A 16,778-nucleotide genomic window follows, 5' to 3' on the forward strand; every position below is an offset into this window, starting at 1 on the left:
GTAAATTTCTAGACTCTTAACATTTGGGTGTTGCATAATTATCTGATCAGGGCGGTCAAAAATGTCTTTCCCCACACATGTATTGTAGGCTACCTGCCACAATAATAAATATCAAATATTATCGCACTAATTACTGATAAGCTGCAAGAGGATGGCATTATCTCTATTTTGAATCATTTTATTTTGAATGGTCAATGATTTCAATACAATATTACAACACTAGATTTGTACAGCTATCAAAAGGAACGGAACATTTGTCTGCATATTTCTATCTATTTTACTTAAATTGTGATCCTTTTGGTGTTTTCATTTTCATTTGTGTATCTGCTGCATGCACGGTTATACAGACATGTCAGATGTTTTAAATAAAGGCCTAAAATCTCTGCTTGGGAATTAATTCATAAATCTGTAAATTCATCAAGGATTTCTGATCTTTTAAACATAGAGGACAAGTGAATTGATATCTGGAGCACCTTCAAGATTGAGTATCATGTTCACTACTATCTATTTAATGATATTTTGGAGTAAGTTGTGGACTTGTGCAATGGTGATCTGATTTGGTTTCCATTCTTGTGGCAAATGTAACAGGGTTTCTGAAGAAACTACATTCATCTCTTACCAACAGCCATTGTCATTTTAGATTTACTTTTTGAAAGACTGTAGGTTCTGCTGTTTGTATTGATGTACACTTCTGATGTAGTCATCCATGGCACTGTAACTGCAAAAGCATGAAGATACATGAATCATGCATTAGTCATGGATTATATTCAGTGCTTTGGAATTCATTATGCTGCGGGCATGAGCACAAACTAGCAATATTTTATTATATAATTACTATTTTTTATTGTAATACCACAAATTGAAATATTGTGTGGTGCATGCTGTGACTTGTGCTCAACACAACCTTGGTTTATGTTGTCTGATTTCCTCTTGCAGTTGCTTCTGATGGCCCACAAACAGCTTCTAATGACCAGCTCCCAAATGAGGAAAGAAATGTAACAGATGTTTAAAGGTAGGCCATTCATTTCTGTTGGACAGTGTTAATTAATACTGAATTGTTCATTTTGTTTCTGTTGATGACTATGGCGGTGTTATTTTATTGTCATGAAAAACCTAGGTGATGAGCCAAGGTCCATAGGGTAGGACATCAGCAAGATTAAGAGATTTTATTGTGCCATACAATGGGAAATAAATAATCATGCAGTAGTAGTTTTTTTTTTGGTGATAAAGTTGGATTAAATATGCAAGCCTGTAAAGTTGACTTGAGTTATATGTTTGATTTAAAGGTCCCACTTAAATGTAAAGTTTTTTCCCTCTGATTTTCCTCCATTTGAAGGTTCAACTCAAGTAGATTTTTTGGAGGGAGGGGGGGGCAGTGGTTTTCCAGCCTTTCCTGAGGAGGACTACTACTACTGTTGTTGAGATTAAGTCTGGGATCTGTATAATTGATGCCACAACACGGGTGCTTTTGCATTCTGAGGCACCAGAGGAGCCCCCAAGTGTAAAGTATTTTAAATCTTCTCTAGAACAATGTTCAGGTGAGTGTTACCCTAAATGCAATTGAGATTACTTTTACAGTTATACGTACAGTCCATACAATAAATGGGTTCATTGTCACCTTTGCAACTGTTAAACACAAGACTCTTTTCACCGATATGAATATGGTGTCATTTTGTGTTAATAACAGGTATTCAAGTATAAAGACTCATTCACTCGATTTAGAATAAGTGTTGATGTAAAACTGTTGTCACCCAAGTAGAAATACATGGGAGCTGATTCTCTTGAATTTCTCAAAACAATAATTGCTGATGAAGGAGGGTGTAATATTCCTGAAGGAGGTATTCTCTGGGGCCATCTCTAGTTGAATGACTTGATTAACAGTTCAGTCGAGAAGTCTTGGGAGTGATTCTTGTTAAACTAATGTTATTGCAGCTAATTGGATGGTAGAGGGAAAAGGACTTTAAAGTAATGGCACCGATTGAAAAAGTTCAGGTATTTGGTGCAAACCATTTGTAAATCCATATTGTCCATGATACGGAAAAAAGTGTAATGCAGAACTAATCTTTCTCTAAACTTTTGTGATTCCATGGTCAGAAAAAGGAAGTGAGATTGATGGTTTGTATGTGTTAGCATCCTTGCCTAAATGAATTTGAAAATCCGGGTGACCATTCATTCATGTATTTTTAAGAACACATGGCTTTGCATTCATGTATTGTTCCACTGTTAGGGAATGAATGTTCTTACTTATGAGGTTGTAAGTTAGTCCACAAGATAATAGAGAGGGTTGATGAGGGTAATGCAGATGATGTGGTGAACGTTGACTTCCAAAAGGTATTTGATAAAATCCATGTAACATGCTTGTCAGCAAAGTTAGAGCCCATAGAACAAGAGGGACAGTGGCAGCATGGGTATGAAATTGTCTGAGTGACAGGAAACAGAGAGTAGTTGTGAATGGTTGTTTTTTGAGCTGGAGGAAGGTATATAGTGGGGTTTCTCAGAGGAAGGTGTTAGGACCCCTGCTTTTTCTGATATATATTAATAACCTAAACTTGGGTGTTTGGGGCAAATTTCAAAATTTGCAGATGGCATGTAACTCGGAAGTATTGTGAACTGTGAGGAGGATAGTGATTAACTTCAAGAGGATAGACAGGCTGGTGGAATGGCAGGTGAAATTTAATGCAGAAAAGTGTGAAGTGATTTATTTTAGTAGGAAGAACGAGGAGAGGCAATATATATTAAAGGGTACAATCTAAAGGGGTGCAGGAACTTGGGGTATATATGCAGAAATCATTGAAGGCTGCAGGGCAGGTTGAAAAAACAGTTAATAAAGCATACAGGATCCTGGCTCTATAAATAGGGGCATAGAGTACAAAAATAAGGACGGTATGATAAACCTGTGTAAAACACTGGTTCAGCTTCAACTGGAGTGTTGTGTCCAGTTCTGGGCACCATGCTTCAGGAAGGATGTTCAAGCATTAGAGGGGGTGCAGAAAAGATTCAGGAGAATGATTCCAGGGATGAGGAACTTCAGTTACGTGGATAGGTTGGAGAAACTTGGGCTGTTCTCCTTGAGGAGAAGATTAAGAGAAGATTTGATAGAGGTGTTCAGAATCATGAGGAGTCTGGATAGAGTAGATAGAGAGAAACTGTTCCCATTGGCAGAAAGATCAAAAACTAGAGGACATCGATTTAAAGTGATTGGTAAAAGAAGCAACAGCGAAATGAGGAAAAACTTTTTTATACGGTGAGTGGTTAGGATCTGGAATGCACTGCCCGAGAGTGTAATGGAGGCTGATTCAATCGAGGCCTTCAAATTATCCAGTTAATTATCTGAAGAGAAAAAATTTGCAAGGCTATGGGGAAAAGGTGGAGGAGTGGGACTGGGTATATTGCTCGTGGAGAGCTGGCACAGACATGATGGGCTGAATGGCCTCCTTCTGTGCTGTAACCATTCTATGATTCAATAATAAAGTTCAAAGACACCTATTGGCTTTCATAGAAATTAAGCGTAAATTGATAACTACACATAATAATTATTACTATTAATAATTACACATATACTTGAGACACTTGAAGTAAAAATTAATTCATTATGTCACAAGTTTCAAGCTCAGGGGGAGCAGCTGACCAGGCCATGTTGAGTTCTGAAGTATCTATTCTAACACGCCTCTTTTTATACCCATCTTTCACTCTGGCTTAATGAGAATCCACATTACTTCATCCAGTTAGCTGCAATAGTGTTTTAACATGAATCACTCCCCAAGTCCTCACCTTGACTGAACTGTTAATCAAGTCATTCAACTGGAGACAGTTCCAGAGAACAAAGGTCCTCTTCAATGACATTACACAGCTGTCCTCAGAAGAGTCACTATATAAAGCTAAACTTCTCAACCTTGTGGTCAAAACATGTCCATAGATATCTGTGCTGAGATCTGTATGGTAGTTCTCAAGGCTGAGTGAATACAGAGTTTGTGGTCTGTCCTTATCAACCAAAACACTATATGACTGCAATCCCTTTTACTAATTGAACATTGTGAACAGAAAGTCACTGAGAAGTTAAGTTAATATAAAGAATTAACCGTTTCCTTATACTGCCATGACTGAAAAAATGTTTCCACATTAGGGCAAAATACTTTTATTAGTTCCAATTGATGTTCCATTCACCTGAACCATAAAGCACTGGCACGTCACCCAGAGTACAAACAGCAAGAAAATATCAGTATGGATTTGACAAAGTCATGTCTGATGGATAATGTTTTACAATCCAAAACACTCCATTAGCTGGCAAATGACTGGTTTAACGCTCTCTAGCTTGAATAATCCCAATTTACAGCTATTGATTGTTCAGCAGCACTATATTGGTAACATTTGGTCGATTAATTTCTGATAAGTCAAATATTACGTAACTCTGCTATTCACAACTTAATTATTTTCCATATATCCTCTTGCATTCTTGCCTTGGTACAGGATTCTCACTGGAGGTGTAAGTGTAGAACTAATTGTATGAGGGTTTTTAAATCTTGAATGGTTGGCTACAGTTTTCTGGTAACCATGTGCCTTGGATGGAATAATTCACAAACTGAAAAAGCAATTTCTATTCCACTAGTTTACATTAAAATGTACTGATGCCTATACACTAGTTTGTTATGCAGGTGTTAATAAGATTGTGGTCATAGTAAAGACAGAGAGAAAATTAGAAATATAATGTGGTTATAGTATCCCTTATATAAAAATAGAAAATGCTTAGCAGATCTGGCAGCATCTGTGGAGAGAGAAAGAGAGTATGTTTCAGCTCAATGACCTTTCATCAGAACTTTGATTCTGATGGCATTCATTTAGAATGTTTGTATCATAGATCATTTGTGTTGATGTGTTCACATTTGTTCACAGCCCATAGTTTCCTCGTCTAGTGACCTGAACTGTGCTGTTTGGAAGAGGAGGAGAGGCTATGTGCTTTTCATGTGAGTGGGGAAATGGAGACAGTTGTTCTAGGTCATTTTCTGAATGACCAATTAAAGTGACATTGGCAGAGGCCTGGAAGTATGTTGTATATCTTGTATCGTGTTTGTGGCATGAAGGATTAAGAAAGAAGAAATCACCTTGTGCAAAAGCCACTTTAGCTTATGACCCTACCTGGATTAACATTAGTTATGTTATGCTTGTGATTTGAGACTTCCTCACTTACCAAAGTAGTCTTGTAACAGGCATTAGTGCAGTGTCACTTTTTAACTTTTTAATTGATTCATTCTTTTAGGACCAGAAGAAATATGATTACTTCTGTGCAATATTTTCTACCTGAATGAGAAGTCTACTGTGAAAGTACTTTCCAGCGAGCTCTGGTTGAGCTAATGTACTGGTTTGAAACAATTATACTAACGTTACTGTAAAGTGTAGCCTATTTTTGAGCACATTGGAACAAATGACAAAACAACATTCTGAACTGCTTTTAAACACCAGAATATAGGCTAGCTGAAAATGGACTGCAGTTTGTACTCGAGATTATACTGTGTATGTTTAAAGTCTTTGCTGTATCTGTTTTGTATCTAACCTGTTGGCTTGCAGCTAATTTAGTTTAAAAACCTAAGTGAGTATGCTCTGTACTACTTTGTTCTCCTGTAAAAATAGATGTTTTGCATTCTATCTGAAAATGGTTATTTGCAAGCATTGCAAAAATGCTAAAACATTTTTTGTAAGAGAAACCCTTTTGTAAAACTATACTGAGCAATTAATTTGTTAAATTGATAGTGTATTTGGGTTTTGTTAGAAATTGACTATGAAAATAGGATTCCAGATTGTATGAATGCATGATGACAAACTAATGCATAATGTGTTTATTTTTATAGTTTTTTTCTATTTGTGTAACATAGCCAATAAGTCTGTTCTTTTTTTAATTAAACTAAATGTATTTCATGTTTTAAGTTCATGCAAAATAAAGAATCATTTCTACAACAACTTGGATCTGTACAACCTTTCATGGAAAACAGCAACAACAACTCGCATTTATATAATAAATTTAACATAGAAAAACATCCCAAGGAGCTTCGGAGGTGTAATCAGAACAAAAATTGACATCAAGCCAAAGACGGAGATATTTGGAAGGGTGACCCAAACCTTGGACAAAGCAGATTTTATGGAGATCATTAAGTAGGTCGCAAGGTGGAAGGGTTTAGGAAAGGAGATCCAGAGTATGGGACCTGAAAGCGGGGACCTGCTAATGGTGGGATAAAATGAGAGGGAATACACAAGAGGCCAGAATAAGGAAAGATTGTTTGGGGTGGGTTTTAATGCTGGAGGAGGTTAGAGGCCATAATGGGATTGAAACACAAGAATGAGAATTTAAATTTAAGGCATTGGGGAGGACAGGACTTTGAAGAGAATTCTATGGGCAGGTGGCCAAAAGAAATGCCTCTGATGGTGAAGCATAGGTGCTAATCAAATTTCCCTCATCTTTATATCTACAAATGAATATGTTCCTGCTGCTATTTATAAACTGGAATTTCCAGTTCCCTCGAACAGTTCAGCAAGTTTACTCACTGAATACCTGAGCCGTACAAGCCGTGAAGGTCTTAGGTACACACCTTAATTTCTTATATCCTACCTTGAGTGGCAATAGGTCTTGGTGCCTTTGGTTTGGAAGCCAAAAATTGGCCATGGTTCCCAACTCGTCCCACCTACCACCTATCGCTGTCCTTGGCTACTAGAAATGTGAATTCTGAGGACAGGATCTGGTTCAATTGTGATGTCCCACCTCAGCTAAATAGCTTGCTGATGCTCAGTGTTAAGGTTGACACATGAATAATATTTGTGCAAGGTGTCCGAGAGCGTTCATCACATGTGTGACTAAGTCAATGTCTTTGGAAGGGAAGAAAAGTAAACTCCCAATGCAGAAAAGTGGAATTGCAAAATCTGCAAATGAGTTATGAGAAAAAATACATAAATACTATACCAATGCCAATAAAATAGGAACACTGAAAATTCTGTTTTAGATTCCCCCTTACTTAGAGTTGATTGAGGTTATAGGCTTGTATCCTAGCAAAAGAACAAAGATCAGCTGGCTTCTGGCAGGTAAGTAACTTATTCTGCAATCATTAGGTAAATGTGTAACCGAGATAGAAAGCTGGTGAGTGAGGCCTGTATGATCACGTATCAGCCAGATTGTTTGACTATATGCAGGTTTGTACCTTAACTGAAATGGGTTTCAGCCAGATTTTCCATTCCTCCTGTAACCTGAATTATTTGGCTGTTAATGACGATGCTGAAGTCAACTTGTAATTGATTTCAGCAGTCATTTCAATACTCAGAACCCGATCATCTTCTTCTTCTTCTTCTTTGACCTCCTTGTCTCGAGAGACAATGGGTAAGCACCTGGAGGTGGTCAGTGGTTTGTGAAGCAGTGCCTGGAGTGGCTATAAAGGCCAATTCTAGAGTGACAGAACCCAATAATAATTATTAAATCAATCACTCCCAATGTTTTAAATCTTGTGTTGGAAACTGGCAAGCTTCATTCATTATCAAGTGACTGCTGCACCGATTTTTCTGGGTACAGTTGGCAAAAATATTGACAACCAGAAACTTCTCCTGACAAAGCAACTGAATTGCACAACAGCAATATGCAAATACAGAAACAAATTGTCAAAATTGTCACACATTATTTTGTAAGGTGTTATGAAGATGTTTCTATTTAAAAAATTTTTTTGAGGATTCGTGTGTTAGCATTGTGGAGTTGGATTCTTTGGAGAATTGAAGTAATTCCATAGATGTTGGATTTTGTTTTTTGCAAGAGGTCTCTGGAAGGACACTTGAGGTCATGTTTGAAAACAACCTTTACTGGAAGTCACATGCTTTAAGCTTAATAAACAACAGAAACCTTGGTAACTTAGGGGAGATACTTAGAGATGTGACATGTCACGATTTATAAGGGTCAGGAGCTTCTGACTTGCTGTTTGGTTTCGCTTCTGGGATATTGTTTTGGTTCAGTTGGGGTGTGGACTGTGTTTGAAAGCAGTTGGAGATCAACCTGCCAAGAGAGAAACACCCAGCTTGCCTCCTTCCTCTTGTCTCTGTGAAATGCTGTGTTTCTCCCTAGGAATTCCGGGAAAGCTTGCCAGATTAATTCTTGATGCCACCTAAAGGAAGATGGCTGTGGTTGTTGGAGGTCAATCATCTGAGCTCCAGGCCATCACTGCAGGAGTTCCTCAGGGTAGTGTCCTAGGTCCAACCATCTTCAGCTGCTTCATCAATGACCTTCCTTCAATCATAAGGTCAGAAGTGGGGATGTTCGCTGATGATTGCACAATGTTCAGCACCATTTGCGACTCCTCAAATACTGAAGCAGTCCGTGCAGAAATGCAGCAAGACCTGGACAATATCCAGGCTTGGGCTGATAAGTGGCAAAAAACATTCACGCCACACAAGTGCCAGGCAATGACCATCTCCAACAAGAGAGAATCTAACCATCTCCCCTTGACATTCAATGGCATTACCATTGCTGAATCCCCCACTATCAACATCCTAGGGACTACCATTGACCAGAAACTGAACTGGAGTAGCCATATAAATACTGTGGCTACAAGAGCAGCTCAGAGGCTAGGAATCCTGCGGCGGGTAACTCACCTCCTGACTCCCCAGAGCCTGTCCACCATCTACAAGGCACAAGTCAGGAGTGTAATGGAATATTCTCCACTTGCCTGAATGGGTGCAGCTTCAACAACACTCAAGAACCTCGACACCATCCAGGACAAAGCAGCCCGCTTGATTGGCACACCATCCACAAACATTCACTCCCTCCACCACCGACGCACAGTAGCAGCAGTATGTACCATCTACAAGATGCACTGCAGCAACGCACCAAGGCTCCTTAGACAGCACCTTCCAAACCCGCGACTTCTACCACCTCGAAGGACAAGAGCAGCAGATGCATGGGAACATCACCACCTGCAAGTTCCCCTCCAAGTCACACACCATCCTGACCTGCTGCCAGACCTGCTGAGTGATTCCAGCATTTCTTGTTTTTATTTCAGATTTCCAGCATCCGCAGTATTTTGCTTTTAATATACTGACTTGGAACTATATCGCCTTTCCTTCACTGTCGCTGGGTCAAAATCCTGGAACTCCCTTCCTAACAGCACTGTGGGTGTACCTACCTCACATGGACTGCAGCGGTTCAAGAAGGCAGCTCACCACCACCTTCTCAAGGGCAATTAGGGATGGGCAATAAATGCTGGCATAGCCAGTGATGCCCACATCCCATGAATGAATTTAAAAAAAGAAAAAAAAAAGAATGGCTCCAGAAAAGATCCCAGTGACCCATCTGTGTAGTTGAATGCCAGACTGTATTTTGGGACACAACATATCTCATCCATTTTCTTCAATAGTTAACAAGTGTTTGGCCAAAGTATTCTTTTGTTTTTGTTTTTTTTTGTAAAAACGTTCTGTGGAGAAAATCTCTATTTTTCGGTTAACTGGTGTGTGTGTGAGGGGCTAAGGAAAAATGGGAACTTTCATATTTCAATCTGTGTGTTAATGCTTTGCTTCATTACCTCGATAAGACTTGTTTTAATATAAACTAATAATTTTGTTGCTTATTAAAGAAACCTGGTTGGTGTTCTTTTATTCTGGGATAAAGAATGGAGTATATGATTGACAGTATCGGTAGCTGGGTAAACATTGAAATATATGTTGTGACCTGTGGAGAAGTGGAACTAGAAAAGACAGTACACTCCTCCCACCTCGGTCGTAACAAAGGAAAGTTTTCTCTGTTCCTTCCAATGTAAAGGTAGTGACTCATGTTGGATATAGATCTACCTTTGTTTGCACGCTGCAACAACGTACTCTAAGTGAGTTTAGACAGTGTCTATTTGACATACTGAAGGATTAGCTTTGCAGCCAAGTCGCATCTTATGATCTGATATCTACACAACCAGTTTTCTGAAGGATCAAAGGATAGCAATCAAGAGCAGGTGTCATTATTTTTTTGTGTAAAGTTCAACTTGGCTGTTAAGATAAACTCTTGAACTAGGTAACAGGACCCTCCTGTAAGATTCTCCCTTGCCAAATTTAACTGTCATTGGTCCATACAATCTTTGTGTCTACTCGTGCGAATATTGGCTGCTGCTCCAACTCTGATCCCATCCTACTTTAGTTTTTTGACCATTCCTGTTCATGCTCTTCTCTCTCCACCTTTTCATCCTTAATCATGCTGCCCCTTCTCCAGCATGATATCCCCTCAATATTAATACACAACCTTCCCTCTTTCCTGCAACCATCTTGTACTTGTGGTCTCTCTCCGCATCTCTTAATATTCCCTGCCACAGGTATTGGATAATACATTTCAACACCCCCAACAGTTTTTTTCCACTGTTTTCAGTGACCATCTGCCCAGCCGTGTTCTTGGTGATTGTTAATCTCTTCCCATTTCACTTACCGCTTTCCTTTCTGCACTGACCACCCGCAGCCCCAACTGACTTCAGCAGTGGACCATGAACTAAAATCTCGCTCCACATCTTGGAATGTTTGCTCACTCAAAATTGAGGCCATGGTGAAGGAATCATGATGACCAGGGTTTGGCAGAAACCTGGCTTAATGGGAGCCAAGTTCTCACCAAAGTGACCTAGTTAGACATTCCTACGCTTACCCTAACCAAACTGTTCTGATGGATTAGCTCTTATTGCTGAGTCCCACTTTAACCTTACTTCACAATCAACTTAACCTCCTTCCAGCACCTCACCATGTCCCATCCCATGAACATATCACTTAAACTCACCATCATCTACTACCATCTCATTTCTTCATAGAAATCTCTCTTCACTTCTCTGTTAGATTACGTGAGTGGGTGAAACAGTGGCAGATGGATTTCAATGCAGTCAAGTGTGAGGTCTTCCATTTTGGAGTAAAAAAGGAGAGACCCGAGTATTGTTTAAATAATGAAAAGCTAGGAATAGTGGAGGTCCAAAGGGATTTAGGGATCCATGTACACAGATCACTAAAATGTAGTAGCCAGGTGTAAAAAAAATCAAAAGACTAATGGAATGATGCCCTTTATGAATAGAGGGCTAGAATATAAAGGGGAGGAGGTTTTGCTACAACTGTACAAAGTCGCAATTAGACCACATCTGGAGTACTGGGTACAGTCTGGCACCACACATTGGAAAGGGTATAGTGCCTTGAAAGAGGTGCACCACAGATTCATTAGAATGTCATCAGTCTCTGAGGATTAGATTATGAGAAGAGATTACATAAACTAGGCTTGTATTTCCTCAAGTATAGAAGGTTATTGGGTGATTGATTGAGCTTTTTAGGGTTTTGAAAAGAATTGACAGGGTAGATGTGTTACGACCGAGGCAGGAGGAGTGCACTGTTAATTCAGTCCCACTTCTCCACAGGTCACAACATATATTTTAAATTTTCCCACTTACTGAAAACAGCCAATGAGATACACTATTTTTCCCAGAATAGAACACATTAACCAGCTTTCTTTACTGAACAACAAAATTAACAGTTTATTATAAAAGAAGTCTTAACTAGTAATGAGGTAAAACAATATCACATAGATCAAAATTTTTTAAAAATCCAAGATTAAATTTAAGAAAGTCCCCTTTTCTACCTTAGTCCCTTCACACACACAACGGTTAACTGATAGAATTTTTTAAAAAAGGATTTTTAGATCAGAGTTCTATTACAGACAAAAAAAACACGCACCCGGGCAGATCACTTGCCCACCCCTGAAAAATAACAGATGAAGACATGCTACACCAAACTGGCACACAGTTCAGGTGGCGTTGAAAAGTAATTTAGCAGGCCTTCTTGAAATACAAGAAACAAGACGAATTCACAGTGAACTTCACAGAGTCTTTTAGGGAATTGCGAGAAAGTGAGCTGGGTTGTAGTGTTCTGTTCTTCCTTGGAATTCTCTCTTCCTTCTGTCCTTTTTTGACACTTCAGCAGCACGTGACTTTTTAAAAACATTCAGCAAGAATCTGGTCTCTTACTCCAGAAGGTAACACTCAGACTGACTGACATGCAGAAAACTTAGGAGTTTTTTTCTGCCTATCCCAGGTGTTCTGTTGCTACTGGGCTTGTCCAATCAAAGGACTGCCTGTGCGGAGTTTGCAAGTTCTCCCCGTGACCGCGTGGGTTTCTGTCGGGTGCTCCGGTTTCCTCCCACAGCCAAAAACTTGCAGTTGATAGGTAAATTGGCCATTGTAAATTGCCCCTAGTGTAGATAGATGGTAGGGGAATGGTGGGAATGTGGTAGGGAATATGGGATTAATGTAGGATTAGTATAAATGGGTGATTGTTGGTTGGCACAGACTTGGTGGGCTGAAGGGCCTGTTTCAGTGCTGTATCTCTAAATAAAGGAGTGCTTTTCACTCTTCTGCCCCTGTTGCCAGGGCTTCTGCTCTAAGCCTAGCTTGAGCCATGTGACAAACAGCAACACTGTTCCAATCCTGCTCCCTCAGTCCTCTTGATTAAAAAACTGATCCAACATTTATTTAGCTGAACTACAAATTCCTTTAAAAAAAATTATTTTTACAAAACAATCACTTTCATAATAGAGAGAAACATTTTCTGCTGATGGGGTAGTCTAAGTCAAGGGAACATAACCTTAAAATCAGACACAGGCCATTCAGGACAGAAGTTTCGTGCAAAGGGTGGTAGACGTGTGGAACTCTCCCACAAAAAACAATAGATACAAGCTCAATTAATAATTTTAAATCTGAGATCAATAGATTTTTGCTGGGCAAGGATTTAAAAAAATATGGAGCCAAGGCGGGTCGGTGGATTTAAGATCCAGATCACGCATGGTCTCATTGAATGACAGAAGAGGTTTGGGGTGCTGAATGGCCTACTCCTCGTCCTATGTTAGCCTTTGCACTGAGCAATTCCCTATCCTTGCTGATTTGAACCTACACCTAAATTTCCCTATACCTTTGTCTCTAACTTCTCTGCTGTCAGTCAACTTCACCACTTGCATAAACTCTCCTAGTCACATAAGAACATAAGGAATTGGAGCAGGAGTAGGCCATTTGGCCCCTTGAGCCTGCTCCGCCATTCAATATTATCATGATTGATCTGATTGTGGCCTTAACTCCACTTTCCTGCCTGCCCCCCAAACCCTTCACTCTCTTCTGGATCAAAAATCTGTCTAGCTCAGCCTTGCTGTCTAGGGTAGAGAATTCCAAAGATTAATGACCCTCAGAAGAAATTCTTCCTCATCTCCATCTTAAATGGGAAACCCCTTACTTTGAAAGTCACCCCTAGTTCCAGATTCCATCTCAAAAATTTTACTCATCGATAAAGCTATTTGCACTTTATCTGATCACTTTCCCACCTTCCTAATCAGCCACATTTCACTTACTTCCTCCAAATCCACAATTCTCGCCTGCTACCCTGGGGAGAAAAGACACTTTCTTACTGCAACACACCTCCAAAGCTTCTTGTCAAATTTACATTTCAATGCTCAATTCCTTGTTTGGTCCTCTATCCATCACAATACCTTTGCTGCTGTTAATTTGCTCAACTGCTCTCTCACCTCTCCTTTTGATTATCTGCTCCCTTCCCTTGATGATGGGTGTTCAGAGAATACTTTGTTGTCCATTCAAAAAATTGGGACGTCTCTTTAAAGCACGTTTTTTAACATCAGAACAGAAGTAGGACATTCAGCCCCTCGAGCCTGTTCTATTATTCAATTTGATCATGGCTGATCTGTATGTTAACTCTCTATTTGCCTGATTCCATAAACTTTAATAATGTTGGCTTAGAAAAATCTGACAGTTTTTGAAATTTCAGTTGACCCTAAGCTTCAGCAGCTTTTTGGGGGAGGAGTTCCTAATTTCCACTGTCCTTTGTGCAAAGAAGTGCTTCCTGACATCACTCCTGAATGGCCTAACTCTAATTTTAAGGTCATTCTCTCTTGTTCTAGAGTCCTGCACGAGAGCATATAGTTTCCCTCTATCTACTCTATCAACTCTTTAATTATCTTAGATACCTCAATTAGATCTCCCTTTAATTTTCTATAGCAGGGGTTCTCAACCATTTTCACTCTGAGGACCTCCAGCCGAGTTATAACAATTCCACAGAGCCCCTGTAATACAACAAAACTATTTTTAAAGAGTCGCTCTTGTTACGTGGTAAATACCAACAGCAAATTTTCACACAGCAAGATCCCACAACAGTAAATTAGATGGATTGCTATATATGATGTGTACCTAAGCCCCAGGCTCATTCTCCGATATAAAAGGTCAACTTTCATGGCTGTCCGCACCGCGCATGACTTGGACCCGGGACCGTGAGCTCCCGACATCAGTGGCAGTCTGATCAGCTGCCATTGCCGTGCTCGACTCTGTAACAGCTGTTACAAACAGGCAGCGGTCAGCAAATAGAGAGCGAAAGGTGAAGTCAGCCGAATACACTTTGATTAAAACTCGACCCATTCACTCCACAAAATGCACATCAAATTCCACTGACCTGTCATTCTGCTTACCAGATTTAGACACAATGGCAAGAGAGTGCACGTTGCACAGCCTGATGGGTAAAGAACCCATTGCTAATTGTCCATTAAGGATTTATTGTCGGCATTTTTGGCCCAACCTTGCATCACTGCATTAAATTAAACTTTTTACTTTGGAGGGGAGTAAAAAAAAATGTAACTGGTTTAGAGGCCTCACTCTCCGTAATAAACAGGACACCACTGATGTTGGTCATGATCAGTCTAGCTGTTTTTTTTTGTTGACTGTGCTTGCAGAATGGATTTTTAAAAAGAGTTTATTCTTGAAAGATGCTGATTTGGCGACCCCTTGAAAACTTCTCACGGACCTCCAATTGAGAACCCCTGTTCTATACTGCAGAAAGTACAAGGCTATGCAACTATATCTGTCATTGGCTTTCAGTGATTTCTGTACTTCGATCCCTAAATCTCTCTGTTTCTCCACAGTTCCTAGCTTGTCACCATTTAGAAAATATTCTGATCTATCTATCTTCAGTCCGGAGTGAATGCCCTCACATTTTGCCATATTGAGCTCCATCTGCCACAGTTTTATGATTGACATCAACATTGGCCACTTGAATAGCAAACCATTACTTCCTGTTGTAAGTCTTGCACAGGTCAAGGAAAGAGGCTATGTAAAGCAGCATTCTGGGAATTGTAGTCCACTGAAATGACAAAGAGTGATACTGATACATTCTAACTGTCTGCTACTTGGTTCACTCCTCTTCGTTCCGTGACCTGAGGAAGTAGCAAAACACAAGTCCCAGTCTTCTAAACACACAAAATCAATTGTAAAGGTGCTTTTCAAAATATTATTGTGATCTATTCAATTTTCAAATAAGTTTTCCTTAGATTAGGAACCTTATTTTTTCTGCACCCATCTTGAGCTATTTCCAATTTTTTTATTAACTCTTTCATTGGTAACCATGCATCTTTTTCAATTAATAGCTATTTACGGACTGCTGATTCTTGTTTGGAAATGAACTCTGCTCCATACAGTCCTAGTGAGACCGGAGCTCTGGCTCGGAATTCTGGGTTGACATCCAACAGGATACTTGGGTCCAGTGGGGTGTCTCCATCACTCCCTGACCTCCCCCGTACCACTCATTGCATGGGTTACAGTAGCCCATAAAACTCATCTATTGTATAGGACTAACCATCCTATTGGATGGTTTAAAGATGGTTTCAGTCGTGGAAGAAACCTTCACACTGTGTCTGTCGGTCTGTTAATCAGCCTGCAAGTCCTTCCATAATATCACTGGATCCTCCAAGAAAAGTGTGAGGATATGAATAGAACAACCTGTTGATTAATACTTCGGATATCTGTTCAGTTATGATTTGGTATTTCATGAAAATTATATTTTAGCTAATAAGTGCATGTGTGACATCAAGTGTGAGGCTTTGCAGTAAGATGAAATAACAGAAAGGGTTGATGAGGGTAATGCAGTGATGTGGTGCACAGGGACTTTCAAAGGCATATGATAAAGTGCCATATAATAGGCTTGCTAGCAAAGTTGAAGCCCATGAATTAAAAGGGATAGTGGCAGCATGAATACAAAGTTATCTGAGTGACAGGAAACAGAAAGTAGTGGTGAACACTCGGTTTTTGGACTGGAGGTAAGTATACAGGGGATTCCCCTGGGATTGGTACTAAGCCGCTGTTTTTCTTGATCTATATTATTGACCTAGATAGGGTGTGCAGGGCATAATTTCAAAATTTGCAGTTGACACAAAACTTGAAAGTATAATGAACTGTGAGGATGATAATGCTAGACTTCAAGAGGACATAGGCAGACAGGTGAAATGGGCAGACACGTGGCAGATGAAATTTAATGCAGAGATGTGTGAAGTGATACATTTTGGTAGGAAGAACAGGGAGAGGCAATATAAATTAAAGGATGCAGTTTTAAAAAGGGTGCAGGAACAGAGAGACCTGGCGGTATATGTGCACAAATCGTTGAAGATGGCAGGGCAGGTTGAGAAAGGGGTTAAAAAGGCATACGGGATCCTGGGCTTTATAAATAGAGGATGGAGTACAAAAGCAAAGAAGTTATGATGAACCTTTATAAAATATTTGTGCAGCCTCAACTGGAGTATTGTGTCCAATTCTGGCCACTGCACTTTAGCAAAGATGTGAAGGCTTTAGAGAGGGTGTAGGAAAGATTTGAAGAATGGTTCCAGGGTTGGGGGGGAGGGGGCTTCATTTATGTGAATACATTGGAGAAGCTGGGGTGTTCTCCTTACAGAAGGGAAGATTGAGAGGAGATTTGATAGAGGTGTTCAAAATCATGAG

General features: G+C 39.8%; 1 protein-coding gene across 2 annotated transcripts in view; it reads left to right on the forward strand.

The window, feature by feature from the left end:
- The window catches only part of vsig10 (V-set and immunoglobulin domain containing 10), a 35,634-nt gene extending 29,717 nt beyond the window's left edge, over positions 1-5,917 (forward strand). Inside the window, exons 8-9 of one of the 2 annotated variants that reach the window (XM_068055171.1) lie at positions 937-1,012; positions 5,255-5,917. In XM_068055171.1, the coding sequence (XP_067911272.1) occupies positions 937-1,010 (74 nt within the window). In that variant the 3' untranslated portion in view covers positions 1,011-1,012; positions 5,255-5,917. Of the gene's footprint in view, positions 1-936; positions 1,013-5,254 lie in introns of those variants that run through there. The other variant, XR_010977279.1, reaches the window with a different exon arrangement.
- Positions 5,918-16,778: the final 10,861 nt, after the last annotated feature.

The sequence above is a fragment of the Heterodontus francisci genome, chromosome 23 (assembly GCF_036365525.1).
Source record: "Heterodontus francisci isolate sHetFra1 chromosome 23, sHetFra1.hap1, whole genome shotgun sequence".
NCBI lineage: Eukaryota > Metazoa > Chordata > Chondrichthyes > Heterodontiformes > Heterodontidae > Heterodontus > Heterodontus francisci.